This window comes from Onychomys torridus, chromosome 7 (assembly GCF_903995425.1).
Source record: "Onychomys torridus chromosome 7, mOncTor1.1, whole genome shotgun sequence".
Lineage (NCBI taxonomy): Eukaryota > Metazoa > Chordata > Mammalia > Rodentia > Cricetidae > Onychomys > Onychomys torridus.
In genome coordinates, this window is record NC_050449.1 from 31,398,879 (window position 1) to 31,419,699 (window position 20,821).

Consider the following 20,821-nt stretch of genomic DNA (forward strand, 5'->3'; position numbering starts at 1 on the left):
CACGTGTAGAAGTAACAGAATTCAAGCCCTTGTCCGATCTTCTTCCCTTGGGGTAAAACAGGTTTTCCACTTCTTCAGGAATTCTTTCAGGTCTCTCATTTCCCGAGATATCCAAAAGTGCACCCACTTCTTCCCGCACTCCCCCCACACACCCCCCCCCCCCCCACACACACACCGCGGCCTTTTCTCCCTTATTAGAAGTCTGTCCTGACGTGGAAGGAGGAGTGTGAAGGAGGAGTATGAGGTGGAGCCTTGTAGGTTGGGACACTGAGCCTGGATCTGCACGGCCTTGGGAGTGGGTCTTATTGCAGACAAGCCAAGAACCGCTGGACCACCAGAGCCCAGTACGACGACTGCACATGCAGTGGAGATTATCATGCCGCGGAGATACCCCTGTCCAAACTAAGGGGGTGAAGGGCTTGCAAACTAGAAAATGCTAGATCTGAGCGAAGCGAGAGGAGAGAACAAGGCCAGCAACACACAGAGCTCTGTGTATTCAGAGGGAAGTTGGCAGGGTTGTGCCCGGGCAGAGAAACTCCGAGTGGTACAAAGGGACGTGCCCGGAGTGGAGAAATCATGCTAATTGTCTGCACCAGAGCTGGAGAACGCCACCCAAAATGAAGAGAGAAAGAGGAGCCTTGTCCAGAGCCTCCAAGGCCCTGCGCCTCGCTCCTTTTGTCTACCTGCTTCTCATCCAGCCAGGTAGGAGACCACAGGGGTCTGGAGAAAAGAACTTGGGGCTTTTGACAAAGAGAGAAGGGGAGAGCAGAGCCTGAATACCTTCAGGGCTGGAGGAGGGGAGAGAATTCAGTGGCCGTGGGAAGCATCTCAGTGAATTAAGGAATCAGTGTTGAATATATCTCTTCATTCCCCGTGCTCCCCGCCCGGTCCCTGGCTCCTGGCCCCCTCCTCCAAAGACTGCATGACTTTGGAGCGCCCACGGCATTCAGTACATTAGATGGAAGGCATCGTGCCACTTTTTATGGGATGACATGTTGGCGTGGGTTTGTCCAGCATTCTTTTTAAGGGATTATGTGAACTCTTGGTGAGAGGAGGAGGGGAAATCCTGGGTTTGAGCTTCCCAAACCTCCACCCTGGCTTCTCTGAGTGTCAAACAGCTTGAAAGATAAAAGAAGCTTTGTAGCTAATGAGACTCCCAGTTTAGGATAGTAATCCATCCTAATCATAATTCATTCCAAGTCATAGACACCTATCTCTTGTGATGCCCCCTATCAACTCTATGGAGAACTGATCTTATTTTAAATACTGTAGATGTGTTTATGTGTACATATACACAATTACAGGGAGCCCAGAAATGCACATTTTAGTGTGGCAAGCAGATACATAGATCATTTTAACAAAAAGCAGGAATCAGCCTCCATCCAGGAAGTTGTTGCTGGTGGGGCAGGATGCAGGTGGGCGAGAACCAGGGAATGTTTCCTTCTAGAAAGAATGGTCGCACTGAAACTTAGAGGATGAGAAAAATTGGTAGGGGCACGAGTGAGATTATTAATGGGAAGTGGACAAAGGTCAGGAGCTTGAAATAGTCTCCTGTGTTTAGGCGGAGCCCAGTTCAGCATTGCTGAGAGAAAAGTATGAACTGAATTCAGCAGAAGCCTTGTAAACCTTCCTCAGAGGATGGAGATAGTCTATATAAGTGGTGGGCGGGGAAAACTGAGTGATCTTTACTGGAAGGATCAAATAGACTTCGGATCTCTTAGTCTGCCATGATGCATTGAAGGGACAACAAGGACATAGAATGGAAACCTATTTAATTCTTCTGAGTTGATGAAACAAAATGACACAGAGTAGGTGGTTTAGGTAGCAGAAAGTCGCTGTCTTGCAGTTCTGAAAGGCAGATCAAGGTATTGATGGTGCCACACTTCCCCCCTGAAAGCACCAAGGACAGATCTGTCCCAGGCCTCCTTGGCTTGTGGCAGCAAAATTCCAGCCTTCAGGTGGCCTTTTCCTGTTTGCATGTCTGTGTTCAAAAGTCTCCATTTTACAAGGACGTGTGCGGAAGTGTTTCCACCCTGCTCCAGTATGACCTCATCTTAACTCCGTGGCTCCGCAAAAACCCCATTGCCAAAAGAAGTTCGACTGTGAGATGTGGGGCTTGGGGATGAGGGTTAGGAGGACTTCAGTACGCGAGTGTGAGATGTACTTCAGCCCACAGCAAAGCTATTTTCTAATTATGAATTATGTTAATAAGATATTAGTTATGAACCAGGCATGGTGGTGCATGCCTATAATCTTAGCACTTGAGAGATAGAAAAAGGAGGAACAGGAGTTATCTTTGGCTACGTAGTGAGTTTGAGTACAGCCTGGGCTACTTGAGATCCCTGGCACAAACAAACAAATATTAGTTATAACCTATGAGAGCTAAATGTTGAGCCATAGACTATTGTAATGCTCTTACAACAAGCAATAAACATGCAGATTCTATACTAAGACTGTCATCTTTGCTGTATTACTAGGGAAATGTCAGCTTTTGTAGTAGATACATTTCAGATTTTAAGCCCTTGGCATTACATGTCAGTGTAATGAAGTGGTAGCTCAGGCTTGGGAGAGGAAGGACAATATTGCATAGAGTTCTCAAGGAACACACTAAGCTGATGGGACTCTGTGGACTTCAATGTGTGGATCACTTTGGGGTTTGTCTCTATTTAGTCCAAGTAGAGCATTTATTTGTTTGTTTGAGACAGGGTCTTCTTACTCTGTAGCCCTGGCTGGCCTGCAACTTGCTATGTAAACCAGCCTGGCCTCAAACTCACAGGGAGCTATTGTCTCTGCCTCCTGAGAGAAGAAAATAAAGGCCTTGGCCATCACGCCTGGCCAAAGAGAAAATTAAAAAACAAAAAACAAAAGAACTTAACAAATACAATGGAGAGACATATAAGTGAGTGAGAGTTTTCCAAAATTAGTTTCTGAGTGGTACATATCACCTCCTCCTAGTTCTATTGGCTAGACTTATCACATGGCCATGCCTGACTGCAGTGGATGCTGGGAAATAGAGGATTTAAGACTGGCATGGAGGGGACTGGAGAGGCGGCTCAGTTGAGTGTCGACTGCTCTTGTAGAGAACTTAGACTTGAGTCCCAGCACCCACATGGTGGCTCCCAATCATCCACAATTCCAGTTTCTGGGGATACAATGGCTTCTTCTGGCATCTGCAGGTGCTGCACCCCTGTTATGCATATATGTGCATGCAGGCAAAATGCTCATACACATAAAATAAAATCCAGGCTCTGATGTTGACAAATCGGGCTTCCTCTGACACAGCATGCCCCTTCTTTGTTTTCATATTTATTTGCTTATTTTGTGGGGGTTGGGGCACATAACTATAGAGGTCAGAAGACAAGTCCCAGGAGTCAGTTCTCTCTTTCTTCTCTGTGGGTTCCAGGTATCAGGTTTGGCGACAAGTACCCTCACCCACTAAACCATCTGGCTGGCCCTAAATCAGGCCAAATTCAGCCTTCTTAAACTCACCATAACACAATTCACCGAATATTCAAATAAGACTTGTCCAGAGGTGAAGGTGTTGACAGAGGTAAACATTAACAGACATAAATCCAAACTATGGAGGTTTTATTCTCTGGACTCTTCCATTCCTCTACCTGGTTTCTGTGCTAAATTTGGAGGAGCAGGTGGATCTTAGAACAGTCCAACACTGTAGTCCATGCTAGCGCCCTGAAACCTGGAATTAGAGGTATGAGCTGTCACACCCAGTGTTTATAGCTTCACTTCACTATCCTGTTGTAGTGGTGATCCTTTTCAGTTTGGAAAGATAGTGTAGTTGAAAAATCTCCTAGAGGAAAATGCAGTTAGTACAAGGTTATAGTCTGATATGCCCTTAACAAGTGAACAAGCCCATATCATTGTCCCTTAGATAAAGAAACAGATATGGCTAGGTTGGTGTCATACACCTTTAACCACAGTACTCGAGATGCAGAGGCAGGAGGATCTCTGTGAGTTTGAGGCCAGCCTAGTTTACATAGCAAATTCCAGGCCAGCCTGAGCTACATAGTGAGACCTTGTCTCAAAAAAAGAAAAAAAAAAAGAAAAGAAAAGAAAAGAAAGAAATCAATCATGCTATTTCCCCAGAATCACCCAAGTATTTCAGCTGCTGTTAGCCACTGAGTCAGACACCTTCAGAGCAGATTCCTGTATTAATGTAGCTTCAAAGAGCCTTCACTTTCAGCATAAACTTGATGGTACAAGCTGAGCATGTCCAGAGGCCTTCCTGACATCACTTTAATCTTCTAAAGATATACTCCATATCATTGAGCATGCCCAGGGGTATACTCCTTAAGTGATGAAGCTTGGGGTTGGGCCAACCTCTATATGAGTACCTATAGGCTATCTGAAGGAAATCTCTACTCTTCCTTTGTTTAAGGAGGGCATTGCTTTGGAAATAAATCCTATGTTTTGCTTCCCTGTTTCAGGTAATAAGTCTTTCTCACTCCACTTTTATGTCTTGGCTATGTTTATTTTGGCTTTGCACTCACCAGGATATGAACCCAAGTACTGTTACTACAGAAGCCAGTGAGTGGAGGCAGGAAGTGAATCTTGAAATGGTACTTTATTCAGAGAGCCAGCAATCTAGGAGGCCAGACTATTATCATTCTCAAATCTGCCTTACTCAGACCATTGCCAGCTAGCCCATTGTATGGGAACAAGAACAAAGGCAATTAATCATTCTAAAGTTTAGTCTGGTCCCTCCGGTCAGGTGGTCAAGCCTTATCTTTATAATTCATGGTGTTGGTGCTTTTCTTCTTATTTTCTTCTTGCACTTTTTCCTCATCTTCATTCCCTCTCTCTCTGTAGTGGGGGATTCACAAAAGCCTAAGGCCACCGAGTCTCACATTCCTCCCACGTGATTATCTGTGTTCCAGAGTATACGTGCAGAATCCTCTGGACAATATACACACTGAAAGTGTGCTCTTCTAATACAGAAAGTGCCCTTACCTGTCCCTTATCACACAGTCACTTGGCTCCACTGCTTCTGGGCCTGTGTTTGATATGATAGATCATCACAGTGTTAGGGAACATGTGAGAGAGCAAATCAACTCACAGCAGACAGAAGGTAGAGACAGACAGGAAGAAGCCTGGCCAGATATGCTCCCAGCCACTTACTCCTCCAGCCAGGTCCTACCTTTTAATAGCCCTCTTAGAACCAACCGTTGATGAATGAACCCATTGAAGTTAGAACCTTCATGAGCCAATCATCTCCCAGTCTTCCTATCCTAATTAGTATAAAATGGAATCAAATTATAGTTTAAGCTTACATTTCCATGATAAACAAGTTCAGCTTTTCCCATATCTGTATCAGCCAATTGGATATATTTTTTTTCTGAAGTACCTGTTCCAACTCCTTTTTAAAAAAGATTTGTTTTTTTTTTCAAGTGTGTGTGTGTGTGTGTGTGTGTGTGTGTGTGTGTGTGTGTGTGTGTGTGTTGAGTATTACACGATGGAGTTACAGGTGGTTATGAGTCACCAAGTGTAGGTACCAGGAATCAAACTCTGGTCCTCTGGAAGAACAGTATGTGCTCAAAACTGCTGAGCCATCTCTCCAGTCCTTGTTCCAAATTGTTGGCAAAGCTTTCTATTGAGTGTCCCGGATGTTTTTTCTTGTTGTTTTCTTTTTTCTTCTGTCTTTGTTTTTATTTTTTTCAAACAAACTCTCAATCTGCAGCTAAGGCTAGCCTGGAACTCACTATGGCAGTTCAGGCTGGCCTCAAACTCACAGCAATCTTTCTGCCTCATCCTAAGTACAGGGGTTATTGGCCTAGACCCCCTTTCCCGGCTGGTTACTGATTTTGTTATGGTTGTTGTTGTCTAAGAACTCTGTATCTGTTCCCAAGTCAGGTAGACATTGTGGTATTCTGTTTAAAATGTTGTTTCCCCTTTCATACTTAGATCTCCAGTCTATCTTTTTTTTTTTCAAGTTTTATTTATTATGTAGATGCATGTGTATGCCTGCACACCAGAAGAGGGCACCTGATCTCATTACAGATGGTTGTGAGCTACCACGTGGTTACTGGGAATTGAACTCAGGACCTGTGGAAGAGCAACCAGTGCTCTTAACCTCTGAGCCATCTATTCAGCTCCCTCTTTCTTAAACTGACACTTGTCCAACATGTTATATAGGGAAAAGATTTGTTTTTACTTCTACATGTCGAAGCACTATTTATTATAACAATTGTTGCTGGAAGAAGCCCAGGCAAGCTGCCACTCAGTGGTCAGTATCTGGAAACCTGGAGTTGGTGGGAAGGACTCTGTTTATTCAAGAACTGGCTCTAAGGAAGTATCTTCTTTAAAGCTCCATGCTGGAGCCTGAGGAGATGGCTCAGCAGGTAAGAATACTTGTTGCATAAGCATGAAGACCTGAGTTCATGAAGACCAGAGCACACATAAAAAGACTGGTGCAGTCAAGTTCATGCCTGTTAGACCCAGTACAGGGAGTCAGGGAGGAGACAGGAAGATTGCTGGGGCTTTCTGACTGCCAGCCTAGCTTCACGTTCAGTGAGTGACTGTGTCAGGGAGTAAGGCAGAGCAGTAGAGCACGACACCCAGTGTTCCCTTCTCGTCTCTGCATCAGTGAACACACCTGCAAGCACATGTGCATACATACCTTAGTGGGGAAGATTACAAAGATTTTGTGGGAGTAGAGCGTAATCCAGGACGGTTAAATGTTGAGTAGGGATCTTTCTCATTCTGGCCATATATCTCCCTCTTTGTTCTCTGGAACATTGCAATGAACCTCAACCTCCTGGGACTGACTAACTCCTGCAGGTCTCTTTAGACAGATGTTATTTTTCTTCAAGTTACACTTTACATTAGTGTGTGCATTTTATGTTGGTCAGTGCACAGAACTAAAGACCAAGGGGAGAGTTGCAAAAGTCACCAGAGATGTTTGGAGACCTATCATTCTAAGAGTTAACAGGATTTAACCATTAGATGATGTCACCAGAACTGTAAGAGCCAGATCCTTGGTTCTGGCAGCTCTCACAAGCTAGGCTCAGACACTTGTCCTCAACAGGCCAATTAAAAAGACAAGGAAGGGACTGCTGTCATGACTCAGTGGGTAGACACTGGTTTCCAAGTCTCACACTCTAAGGGATACACACAGTGTAAGGAGAGAACTCAAGTACCCTGTGTCATAGAGCATACATCATGTCCTCCACAAACTAACAACCAACCAAACCAACAACAGATAAATGTGGGGTTTTTTTTGTTTTTTTTTGTTTTTGTTTTTGTTTTTTTTAAAGACAAATAACAATAAAAAGCAGAGAAAGGATACTGAATGTAGCCACATTGGGAAGAGGAACAGAAAAAGGTCCAGCGACCCATCCTCTACAAGTCTATCTTTGGGGGTACAGACATCAAGTTTAGGTTTATACAGAGAGCAAGAAGTATATGTAACTAAACAGTCATGGTCACAATGTGGCCCTGCCTATCACTGACCCATCATTGTTTGAGCAAGGTGGTCTGACAAGTCAGAACCACACGAATTTTTTTCCCTAGAAGACAAGTTCTTTCTCTGGCTGGCCTGAGGCTTCAGCTCTTCCTTCTCCTCTCATAAGATTTCTGAGGGATTCCAGGTCCCCAGAGACCATTGTTTCAGTAGTGTGACGGCCAAAGGAGCAACGCGTCTCTCTAGATGTCTTCATTCCTAGCAGGCAGTTGCACCAGGCCTTCTCCTTCAGGATTCGGAGTGCTAGACAAACAAGAGGAGCATGGTAGTTGTAAAAATGATAGAAAGGGACACCTTAGAGAAGGGCTAAGGGGGTGGTGTGCTAACGCAGTTCTGCCAAGTGCAGTTCCAAAGCAGTGGTCCTGTCCTTGCCATACTGTGGTCCGTTTTGCCATTAATTGACACATCATATGCAAGTCTGCTCTAGTTTACGCTGTTGATCTATCTTAATGACAAGGAAGGAAGCCTCCTGAGATTTGAATAGTAGTGTATTAAATGATAGGTCAACTTATAGGACAAATTTTGGGTCTGGAGAATGGAGAAGTTAACAATAGTGATAGTTTCAATCCACAAACATGATAATTTTCATGTTGTCTTAATATATAGTTAAATTATCCCTGGACATCTATGTTTCTTACAGAGTAGATGAAAAGCCTGACTCTTCTTTGTCTGAATCTCCCAAGGGACTTCTTCACAGTTTCTGTTTCTTAATATGACGCCCCCCACCCCATCCCTGAATGATTGACATTTTACAGTCATGGTCCAGATCTCAGCAGGACAGCAATAATCCCAACCATTAGACAGCAAAGGATGCTCTTGCATAGTAAAAGTGATGAGGATGGCTTATTTCTCAGACTGTTGACAGTGATGAATTCGACAGAGGTCTCAGAGACAGTGGCAGCAGATTGTGGAGAGTGCCAACACAATGCTTCTAGGTTCTGATGGCCACCAAATAAAGAATTCAGAGGCGAGACAAAGCTGGGGGAAGCTAGTTTCAGAGTGAAAGTGTACTCAGAGGGAGCAGGCTGCTCCAATATCACTCAGGATTTTGGATAGCATGATATGAGCAAACCTGAGGTATGTTCAGAAATGGTAAGGCACTTCAGGAATGGAGAGGACTTCTCAGAGCATGGTTTGCTCCATGCCTTTTGTTCTTATTGTTCTTTTTGTTCTTTGTCTTTGGATGTGTTAGGGCATCAGATACATGATGGGATCAGGGAATTCTGTAAGGCCAGTGATATAGACATATCCTTGAGCTGAATTTAAAGACAGACAGTAGTTATCTCTGTTGGTCTTGTTGGCCCCAGGTGATTTTAGGTGGTCCTGGGTAAAGTTGACTTTTACTAACTGAGCAATCTGATGATGTCTTCTGTAATGTGGCTCTATGGTTACATCACCATTGGCCACCATGCAGTTTGCCTCTCCCGCTCCAGCCCCCCCCCCCATGCACACTTACCTTGCCTTCTTCTGGATCATCACTAAATAGGAAGAGTATTAAAAACCCAAAGCAGAAAACAAAATGTTCTTCCTTTCAGAGAACAAAGTTTTCCCTGCCCTTGGATTACTGTGTGTGGGTCTTTTCGCCATACTTCAGAAAGGGAACCATGCACTTGGGAAAGGCAAGGGAAGGGCATCTAGGATACTCAAAGAGCCAAGCAAATGAACCTGTTCCAGACAGAAAGGATTGCGATTGCAAGTGCGGTTACTGGTACTAGAGAATGGGTAAGGTGCAGCGAGCCCACAACGTGAGTTCAGCACCACCACCACAGCCCCACCGACACTTTTGAAAGGTGACTCTAAGGCAAAATGAAAACTTTGCCCTGTAAAGGTGTGAAAACTAGGGGATGGTGATTCTTTTAACGGACGAAGCCAGAAAAGGATCACAGCTCTGTGCAGATACATTCTTGAAGTTTGCCTTTCTTCTGTGTCACAGGAAGTCCAATCCTCCTTGAGTTGAAGCTTCTGACCTTTATAAACATGGGGCATTGTTTAGTTACACAGACCTGGCAGAGATGGTAATTTCCTTCTTGTTGTTGTTGTTGTTTTGTTTTGCTTTGCTTTGTTTTTGCCTGTGGTGGAAACAGAGACTTTCTACATAATGAGGCCTCAGAAACAATGATCAAGTTAACAGCTTCTCCAGGTGGAATAATCCTCCTCCTTTTTATTGCTACTCTGGACCTGAGGTGTTAGCCATTTCCTCATTTCTGTGTCCTGCTTTGGCTCCTGTCCCAGTTCTCTGTGTCGCCTGAAAGTTACGAAACCCAAACTTAGATTCTTTCCAGTCTCTAGGCAACTGTTCATGCTTAGCAAAAATGTTCTTGTCATCAGCATCCAAGAAAGATGGCGCCATCCTCTTACAATGAGTGTGCATACCCATGTTTACAAGCATAAGGAAGGCCACCACCCAGGGTGAATTAGGAGGCCGTCAAAAACTGTATCTTCTCCACTGTTTTTTATCCACAATGTAATCTAAGTTGATTTTTTAAAAAAGCATAAACATCATAAAAAGGCTACTGGAAACTTGGAATGGAGCAAGAGACAATATAATCCAGGGAAAAGAGAGAGACAGAGAGAGAGAGTGAGAGACAGAGAGAGAGAGAGAGAGAGAGAGAGAGAGAGAGCAGAGATTACAGAAGAGAGAAGGGTATTAATGCCTTCTACTTGTCTGAGGTCTGGGATTATCACTGGTAGAAGGAAATGAGAGACCTCAAAGTCTGGTGCTTGGGATTTGTATTAGTCAGTCTTCCATTTCTATAGTGAAATATCTGTGGCAGGACAGTTTATAAAGAAAGGAAGCTTATTTAGTTCATAGTTTTGTAGGTAGACGTTCCAAACAACATAACACCAGCTCTGAAGAAGCCTCTCACCTATGTCCTATCATGGCACAATTGATGGCATCAAAGAACATATGGAGAAGAGGGGTCACATAGTAAAACAGGAAGCAGGCATGTGTGTGTGTGTGTGTGTGTGTGTGTGTGTGTGTGTGTGTGTGTGTGTGTGTATGTACGTGCGCTTAGGCTCATTCTTTTGTAACAACTTAATTCCTGGAAAATTAACACCAAGTCCCACAGCAACTGTCTTAGTTACTTCTAGGGACAGTACTGCTAGTAAGCTACCCCACTCTACCCTTATAGGTTTCCTTCTTTCTTCATACTACCACCTTGGAGAAAAGGCTTACATCACTCAAACCCTTGAGGGACAAACTACATCCAAACCATAGCAGAGCTGCTTTTCAAAAATTTTATTTTTTTAATGATTTATTTATTTTCATTTTATGTGTATTGATTAGTGTTTTGCCTGCATTTATGTCCACATAAGGGTGTCAGATCCCCTGGAATTGGAATTACAGAGAGTTGTAAGCTGTTATGTGGGTGCTGGGAATTGAACCTGGGGCCTCTGGAAGTGCAACCAATGCGATTAACTGCTAAACCATCTCCCCAGTCTCTCAAACTTCTTAAATACTCATTTTATTTTTATTTCTGTGTGTGTGTGTGTGTGTGTGTGTGTGTCTGTGTGGGTGTGTGTGTCTGTGTGTGTGTGTGTGTGTAGTGTATAAGACATCGGATCCCCTGGAACGGGAGTTATGAGTGGTTGTAAACCACCTGATACAAGTGCTGGGACCTAAGCTTGGGTCCTCTGCGATTTTAACCGCTGCGCCATCTCTCTGGCCCCTCTCTACTCAGATTGCTAACCGCTGAGGTTCCACACATATAACTGGCCTGTGCTTGTCCTGCAGTTTCAGACTGGGTCCTGAGAAGTGAGTAGATGCCCCTCTCTATTTGAGCGTCACCATGGTGCTCTTTAAGTATACTCCATGATTTTTCCCAGAACCACCTCAACTCACACATACCAAAGCCCCTTTGCTCACTTAGGGAACTCTGAAAGGTTGTTTTTCTAAATCTAGCCAGGAATTAGACAGGAAAGCCCATTTCAGGCATTACATAAACTGAAAGTTGAAATAAACTATACAGATCATGTGGTCAATTGGATTTCAGTCTGATACATAGGGCCACCAGATTTCCTAGTAGCTCTTTGTGTTATTAGGGAGGAGGGCTGAGTCCCCATCATCTCTTCTGCCCAAACAAATAAGGTAGATGGGACCATATCTCATTATTTCCATGTTTATGTAAGATTTTTAGGAAAATGAAAATATTTTTGTTTTAAAAAAAAATGTTTGAGATTAGGTCAAGAATGATGTCAAATGCATTTAAGCACAGCACTTGGGAGGCAGAGGCAGGAGGATCTCTGTGAATTCAAGATCAGCCCGGTCTATATAGCAAGTTCCAGGCCAGCCAGGATTTCACAGTGGGATCCTGTCTCAAAAGAAAAAAGTAAATAATAATAATGTTTGGGACGAAGCACTACAGAGATAGCTCAGCAGTTAAGAGCACCTCTTGATCTCCCCAAAGACCTGAGTTCGGTTTCCAACACTCAAGCCAAGAGCTTCACAACAGCCTATAACTTCAGCTCCAGGGGATCTGATGTCTTCTTCTGTATCATATACAATCACATAGACACACACACATACATATAGATAAATAAAAAAACAAAAATAAACAAATCTTTAAGGCTGGAGAGGTGGCTCCGCAGTTAAGAGCACTTGTTCTTGCAGAGGACCCAGGTTCGATTCCCAGCACCTACATAGTAGGTCACACCATCTGTAACTCTAGTTCCAGAGGATCTGACACCTTCTTCTGACCTCCCTAGTCACCAGACATGCATGTGGTGCATATATATATACAGGCAAAACCCTCATACACATAAAATAAAATCTTTAAAAACCATGTTTGAGGGGCTGCAATGTAGCTCAGATGACAAAGTGCTTGCCTAGTGTACATGAAGCCCTAGGATCCTCCTAAACACTGCATAAAACTGGGTGTGGCGACACATGCCAACAATCTCAGGACTCAGGAGGTGGAGGCAGGAAGATCAGGATTTCAAGATCATTCTTGCCGATAGAGCAAGTTTGAGACCAGCCTTGGATACATGAGATGTTATCTTGAAAAATTAATATAAAAATAGTTATGAGATGAGTGATTTAGCACACTTCTGCTATCGCAGTACTCTGGAGATTGAGGCAAGACAATTGTGAGGTAGAAGTCATCCTGGACAACACAGCAATTCTCTCTCTCAGGACAAGACAAAAGAAAAAGTTTGCAAGTAGTTAACTTTGTCTGTTCTAACTTCCTCAACTTATGACTTCCCTCCAATAAGCAAATGTTATTCGGATATTCACACCTACAGAGGCTTTTTCTGCAGCCTCATCTCTTGAGGTTTGAGTGATACCGGCTGATGGTGCCTAGAATGTGAGAGCTAGAAATTGCATAGAGATCATCTGGTCTCACTAACTACTTCATTGCACAAAGGAAGAAACTGAGGCCCAGAGAGGTGGAAAAATAGTCAACTCGCTTTTCCTTGACCTTTTACAGAAAGGAGGAGCTTGTATGTGATACAGCACCTGCTCTTAAAATGAATGGAATGTGTTTAGCAAATAAAATTTGCTTTAATTACCATAACCAAGCTTTTAGTTCACTTATCTCTTGATTTGATCTGGACAATCTAGTACAAAGAAGAAGAAATGGAAAAGCACAGCCCTGCATCCTTAACTCTCTCTATATATATTTTTTATTTTAATTTTATTTTTGAGATTGGGTCTCTTCTCCTTGGCAGGCCTCCTACTTCAACTCACTGTGTAGTCAAGAATGATCTTGAACTTCTGATCCCCCTGCCTCTACCTCCAAAGAGCTGAGATTACAGGCTGGTGCCTGGTCCATAGTCACTATTTTTTTTATAAATGAGAGAGATCAGGCTTAGAAACATTGTTTATCCAAATACACACAGCCAGCAAGTGGTAGAGTCCATCCTTGCAAAGCCTTGAGCTTCCAAAGTCTTCATTCTACTCATTCAAACTCTTCCTCTGTAGAGAGTACAAATGGGGCTAGGATTTAGGTGAATTCCCTGAACTTCCTACCAAGTTGCCCAACTGTTTCATATTGAGCCCTCTGGGTAAGATACAGTTATACCTGGGAAAAGGATTTAGGGGTCTTGGTGTGGTCTTCAGGTGCGAAGGGTCCTTTTCCTAAGCATTCTCAGCATACATTTCTCCTTCTCTGGGATCATGCTTTCTCTATTTCCTGTCATCCTGATTCTATATCAGATTTGACATATAGAATGTTCAATCAATATTTCTATGAAAGCAACATGTAGAATGTAGGATAGGTGTAATCTCCCACAAGATGTAGACGGTGGGCAAAACGCCAGAGCAACAAAGCCACAGAAGACCTGGGATGGCCAGGAGGAAAGAAAGAGAGGAAGCAAAGGACTTCTGTTGGAGAGAGAGGAGATGGCGCTGGTGGGTAAGAAGCCAGGACTGACAGGAAGTTAAGGGTCTGAAGGTGTGAGGACGATCGGAGGGCTTGAAGGTGGAAGTGGGCTATGGAGCTAAGGGCCTGACACTGCCCTCTTCCCCAATGGGCCTCTGTTTGCAGTCCCCCTGGAGGGGGTGAACATCACCAGCCCAGTACGTCTGATCCACGGCACGGTGGGGAAGTCTGCCCTGCTCTCTGTGCAGTACAGTAGCACCAGCAGCGACAAGCCTGTGGTGAAGTGGCAGCTGAAACGTGACAAGCCAGTGACTGTGGTGCAGTCTATAGGCACAGAGGTCATCGGCACTCTGCGGCCGGACTACCGAGACCGTATCCGGCTCTTTGAAAATGGCTCCTTGCTTCTCAGCGACCTGCAGCTGGCAGATGAGGGAACCTATGAAGTGGAGATCTCCATCACTGACGATACCTTCACAGGGGAGAAGACCATCAATCTCACCGTGGATGGTAAAGCACTCAGCAGGGAAGGAAGGCAGGACAAGACTGGGACTGAGGCTAGACCTAAGAAAACACAAAAGGCTGAGCAGGCATTAGAAGGTAGTGCCTAACATGAAGAGAGTATTTGCAATGGACCAGCCTGCTTAACATTTGCAATAATCAAGGGCTAGATAATGTCACTCTCTTCATTTTGAAGACAAGGAAAATGAGTTACAGAGAGTAAGTTGCCCAAGCTCATATGACTGACAGAGCCTAGTGTTAAAACTGGAGAGCTGGACCTAGATGTCCCCCAACTAAAATGTCTTCTAGGCTTGATCAATTTAAGTAGAGGTCAGTGGTTTTAGAATCATATTTAGGAAGAGGGGAATGAACGCACTCATCATGGCTGTGTTATTTAGTCTAGAAGATTCTTGATTAAGAATGAGCGGATGGATGGATGGATGGATGGATGGATGGATGGATGGATGATAAATTATGGGAAAGAACTAAGCTAAGAATCTCTGGAGGGACTTCTCAGGCTACAGTCTGAACTGTTACATTTTGAAAGAGGGGAGAATGAAGAACGGGGAGGAATTATGTTGTAGACTTTGACTCACAGGCATTTCCACTTTCCCATTTCTGGGGTTCAGTGCCCATTTCAAAGCCACACGTGTTAGTGGCTTCAACCACTGTGCTGGAGCTCAGTGAAGCCTTCACCCTCAACTGCTCCCATGAGAATGGCACCAAGCCCAGCTACACCTGGCTGAAGGACGGCAAACCCCTCCTCAATGACTCCCGAATGCTCCTGTCCCTTGACCAAAAGGTGCTCACCATCACCCGAGTGCTCATGGAGGATGATGACCTGTACAGCTGTGTGGTGGAGAACCCTATCAGCCAGGTCCGAAGCTTGCCTGTCAAGATCACCGTGTATAGTAAGTCTCCCTGCCTACCCAAGATATGAGTGTCCACTGGGACTAAAGACATTCCAGAGAGTGACTGTCTAGAACAGTGGTCCTCAACCTTCCTAATGCTGCAACCCTTTAATACAGTTCCTCATGTTGTAGTGACCCCAGCCATGAAGTTGTTTTTATTGCTACTTCATAACTGTAATTTTGCTACTGTTATGAATCGCAATATAGATATTCATGTTTTCCATAGGTGACCCCTGTGAAAGGATCATTTGACCCCTAATGGGTCATGACCCATAGGTTGAGAACCACTGGTTTAGAGGACAGCCACAAACGAGAGGGAGGCTCCTGGGAAGCTCTGCTGTTGCCTATCCATGCTACTGGGGCCCTTTTCTATTCCCTCAATTCCTAGTGTTCTACTCACCACACCTGCTTCCTTTCTCAGATTGTCCCTACCTGTCTGCCTCTCTTTGCTTAGGAAGAAGTTCCCTCTATATCATCTTGTCTACAGGAGGTATCTTCCTCCTTGTGACCCTGGTGACAGTCTGTGCCTGCTGGAAACCCTCTAAAAAGTCTAGGTAACACCAACTTTCACACCTTTGTTATTCCTTCAGCATATTTCAATCCCATGTTTAATACTGAGTGATTGACTGTGTTATTAACATTGAATCTGGGGTCATGTACATACTAGGCAAGCACTCTACTACTGAACTACATCCCTATTTCCCAAGCTCTGTTCTCTCTCTCTCTCTCTCTCTCTCTCTCTCTCTCTCTCTCTCTCTCTCTGTGTGTGTGTGTGTGTGTGTGTGTGTGTGTGTGCTCATGCACGTGCTTATATGGGTGTAAATATGGATATGTGTTGGTGTTGGTACTTGTGTATGTAGATGCTCATGTGTGTGGATGCCAGAGGTAAACCTCCAGTATTGTCCTTCAGAAACCATCCACTTTGGTTTGTTGTTGTGGTTGTTTTGTTTTTGTGAGGCAGGGTCTTTCATTAGCCTGGATCATATGAGTTAGATTGAACTGGCTGGACGCTGAGCCTCGGGGATCTGCCTGTCTCTGATTTTCCCAGTGCTGGGATTACAATTATATGCTACCACACCCATCTTTTTTACGTGGATTCTTGGAATTGAACTCAGATTCTCATGCTTTTATAAGGCAATCGCTTTACCAACTGAGCTATCCCTCCACCCCAACTCACAAGTTCCATGTTCATCTCTGAGTTTTCTTCCTCCAAGGATGCACCTCTTTCCAGGTGTATTTTTCCAGTGTACATGAAATCGAATCTGTGCTCGGTTACCTCTGACCACCCCAGCACTGTTGATGGTGGCTTGCCCTTTGGGTTATGCAGTCTAGCTGGGTTAGTGTGCTATTCACACTGGATAAAGCTATCTTAGCATGCAAACCTAGATGAGATTCATTCCTACATTCCTGGGCTACCATCATTCCCAACCCATCTTCCTATGGTAAGGCTTCTTCTGTGGTCATCATTAGAACTCTTCCTGTGCCCATTCTTTAGATTTTCTCCTCACATTCAATAGCTCTGTTCTTGGTGGGGGTCTGATTGATTTGCAGGAAGAAGAGGAAGTTGGAGAAGCAAAACTCTTTGGAATACATGGATCAGAATGATGACCGCCTAAAATCAGAAGGTGAGCACTCAGCCACCCACTGGCCCAGCCCATCAACACTCAGATCAGAGAGGAAAAGGAAGAAGTGGGTTATGAGAAAGTCAGAAGAGCAAAGCCGGGCACAAGCAAAGCATATAGGTGCTGGGTGGTATACAGGATTTGTCCCTGGGCCAGACAGACCCTCCCTTCTTTCCCTATGCAGCAGACACCCTACCCCGAAGTGGAGAACAGGAGCGGAAGAACCCAATGGCACTCTACATCCTGAAGGACAAAGTGAGTTGCTCTGTCAAGGAGTCCCCACGGAACGCTAGGGAGCTGACTATGTGGCCATCCCTTTGCAGTATTTGCAGAAATCTTTGTGTCATCCCCACTTTAGGGATTAAAAAATGAGACAGGGAGAGAGAAAAAAAAAAAAACCAAAAACAAACTCGTGAATGGCTAAATGAGTAATGAGTGGCAGACCTTACTTTCATAATATAGGCAACAGTACACAAACCTGACTCAATGCATTCCAAATCTCAGGGACTACCCCAGCTTCCACCACGTCCAGGATATCTCCTGTCACAAGACTTGCTTGTGGGCTTCAGAGCCCTTTCTCTGTTCTCTGCTCACATGCAATGCAATAGCCCCATTTGCCACGACCTGTCCTGAAAGAGGATTAAGAGACAAGACACCGATTCATGTTAACATTTACTGAGTACTTGTTGTGTGCCTGGGCCATACCAAGTGTTGTGTCTTCCTAGACTTGTGTCTGCCCCCTAGTTGTACGTGGGGGTGGGGGTGAGAACCCCGAGGGACCCCAGCCTCTGTAGTCCGGGTACCTAGAACAAAACGCGCTCCCGGACTGGGTCAGGGGAACGCTGACTCTTGCAGCGCTTACGTTTGCAGGACTCCCCGGAGCCGGATGAGAACCCTGCAACAGAGCCTCGGAGCACGACAGAGCCTGGACCACCCGGCTACTCCGTGTCACCGCCGGTGCCGGGCCGCTCTCCAGGGCTGCCCATCCGCTCAGCCCGCCGCTATCCGCGCTCCCCAGCGCGCTCCCCTGCCACCGGCCGGACGCACACGTCACCGCCACGGGCCCCGAGCTCGCCCAGCCGCTCGCGCAGCGCCTCGCACGCACTGCGGACTGCGGGCGTGCACAGAATCCGCGAGCAGGACGAGACTGGGCAGGTGGAGATCAGTGCCTGAGCTGCCTTGGGAGCCTGCTCCGGTTGCTCACGGTTTGCTGTCCTCAGCAGGGGGAGAGGTTGGGAAGTCCCGGTGCTGCTGGCCTAGGGCGAGGGGAGATCGTGGTTTGATCCCCATTTAGGGTGCACACGTGTGTGAGCTTGCCCAAATGGGTGAAACGCTGATCTCGGTGTTAAACCCTGTTGCATGTGTGTGCTGGGGTTTACTGACTGTGTTCTCAGTGGGTATGAGCTGTGCCCTCTTAGGACTACATAGATTATTAAATGTCCAGCCCAATCCCCTAAAGGGTTTTCTGGAAACTAACATCTGTAATTTTACCCAGTGAGACCATCCTATGAGCCCCCGGGGGTGGGGGGCATTTATGCTTCCCATGCACCTCCCAGCTACCCAATGTCTCTGTCCCTAATGTCTGTGGTACCCGCCACTCCTCCCCAGTCCAAATTAGAGGCCATTTACCCACAAACACAAACTGTCCTTAACTAATGACAAGTCTGATGCTGGTTCCTGGGTGTAACAGAGGACCTTTTCTGGACACCCGGTTTTCCATCCCTCCAGATGGTGAGGGTGAATCCCATGTGCATTCTTCCTAGAATCCTGGGAACCTGGGACCAGGCAAGGACAAAATATCAGGCCTCCAGTGCTTGGTGGCCGCCAATGGCTTCCTCAGAAGCGTGCCATATTGATCTTTCTTCCTGTCTTTGTTCATGAGAAGTTGTATAGGGCTTGTGCCTATATAGCAGTGGTTCTCAACCCGAGGGTCGCAACCCCTCTAGAGGGTCACCTATCAGATATTTACATTACAATTCATAGCAGTAGCAAAATGACAGTTATGATACAGCAATGAAATAATGTTATGGTTGGGGGGTCACCACAACATGAGGAACTGTATTAAAGGGTCACAGCGTTAGGAAGGTTGAGAACCGCTGCTACAGAGGTTTGCACGGCCCAGAAAGCTGCATCTGGCAAGGACCTGATTTTAACCATTCCCATTCTCTTCCTTGCTTTCTTATGAAACAAGCATTTCAATCATCCCCAGGAAGGTGATAGACTTCCTGGAGCTGTAAGGAAATAAGATTCTGCTCTCTAGAGAAACACAGAAGAAGCAGCTTAGCCCTCCCCAGCATGTCAGGCAGCCATGGCCCACACCCTAGCCTCGTGCTTTCCACTGCCTTGCTCCTGGATGCTCAGAACCCAGTGGACAGAGCCAGCTCCATAATCTGTACCATCAGACCACCAGACCAAGGGCCTGGGCCATTCCCGGGCCACCACTCTTTAGGCATTTTGGAAGAAAGAAAATAACCTACTGTGTGAAGACAGAAAGCACACAAATAGCTGAAAGACAAGAAGGTCCTGGATATTCTGCCCTCTCTCACCTAATGCTCCCAGGGACCTTGTGTCTCTCTTCCCTCCTCAACGCCTAAACTTCAGCTCTGCCTCTGCATCATCCCATGAACAACTTCTGAGGCCCCATATCCATCACCTCCGCACCAGATCACACTCTGCCCTGCCCCTGCAGGCACCAAGACATCTAGCTTACCTGCATCCCCTCACCTCACTACCGTATCTCTTAGCTCTCCATGCTGGTGGTCTTCTCCCTGCCCACGTGGCAGGCTTGTCTGCAGCTGTCCTTGCTTAGCCAGAACCCACAACCCACTAACCTTCCCAGCTGCCTCACCCACCAGAAAATAGTGCACCTAGGTGATAGTGCAGGCAGGTTAGGAGATGTAAGACTTGGAGAAGGGACTACCTTGGTCAGCCTTGAGACCCAGGGGTGAGGGGTAGGGTGAGATGAGAGCATGCCACACCCTGGTGCTGTATCCTGGCAGGGCTGGCTTCCCAGACTCAAACCAAATTTGCCTTAAATCGGGGGTAAGTGAGGAAGTTTTTGTTTGTTTGTTTGTTTGTTTTTATTTTTTGTTTTGCTTTGTTTTGATCTTCATCTTTGTATTACTAGCATCTGGCAGAGTGCGTAGCACACCCTGGATGCTCAATAAACTTTTGATGAAATGAAATAACTTTATCTCCATGTATGCAAACTGAACGAATGAACAACCTAAATGCACAAGTTATTTCCTTTTTTCTTGCCTTCTTTCACTTTCTTTCCAAATTGCACATCATCCATTCCAAAGCCATCAGTCTCATTCATTCATTCATTCATTCATTCATTCATTCATTCATTCATTCTCTTAGTTACTAAACAAACATTCGTGTACCATTGACTATATCTGAGACACATGATAAAGGTATTATGCCATGACTTCTATACAGAAAACAGTCTCACAGAGGAAGACCATAAGTGAACGGATTCTTACAATGCAGTGTGTAAGAGAAATAACAGAAATAGATACAATATAAGATTCTTAGGGAACATACACAAAAGGCTACAAGGGATAGGGGATGCATTCCAAGTAGAAGGAGAAGCATGTACAGAAGTCTTGGCAGACAATACACATAGGGAATTCAGGATCCTGAGCCACTGACATGGGTGGCATTATTTTAGGAGATTGTGTAGAGTAGAAAGTGAAGAAAGCTGAAGATAGGCCCCTGGGACCTCAGGGATTGTATTTTGTGAAGTTGGGTGGAAAGTACCTCACAAAGAAGTCTGAAAAGGCATATCAAGAAAGGTAGGAAGAAATACAAGTGAAGAGACCATCATGAAATCAAAGACGGGGCTTTCAAGAATGATGGGACAGGCGTGACAGTGCGTGCCTAGAACCTCCGCACTTGGTAAGCTGAAACAGGAGGATCTCAAAGTCAAGACCAGCTGAGTCACACAGCCATGCTCTGCCTCAAAGAAACCAAAGGGGTGGGCTGGGG

The 20,821-nt window shown here is 45.3% G+C and overlaps 1 protein-coding gene across 1 annotated transcript; it reads left to right on the forward strand.

Annotated features, from left to right (window-relative positions):
• Positions 1–239: 239 nt before the first annotated feature.
• Hepacam (hepatic and glial cell adhesion molecule) lies at positions 240–18,834 on the forward strand. Its single transcript, XM_036192882.1, has 7 exons — positions 240–702; positions 13,966–14,307; positions 14,928–15,209; positions 15,664–15,763; positions 16,761–16,834; positions 17,016–17,086; positions 17,702–18,834. Exons 1-7 carry the CDS (start codon positions 618–620, stop codon positions 18,002–18,004), a joined length of 1,257 nt encoding a protein of 418 aa, XP_036048775.1. The 5' UTR covers positions 240–617; the 3' UTR covers positions 18,005–18,834.
• The last annotated feature ends 1,987 nt before the right edge of the window (positions 18,835–20,821 follow it).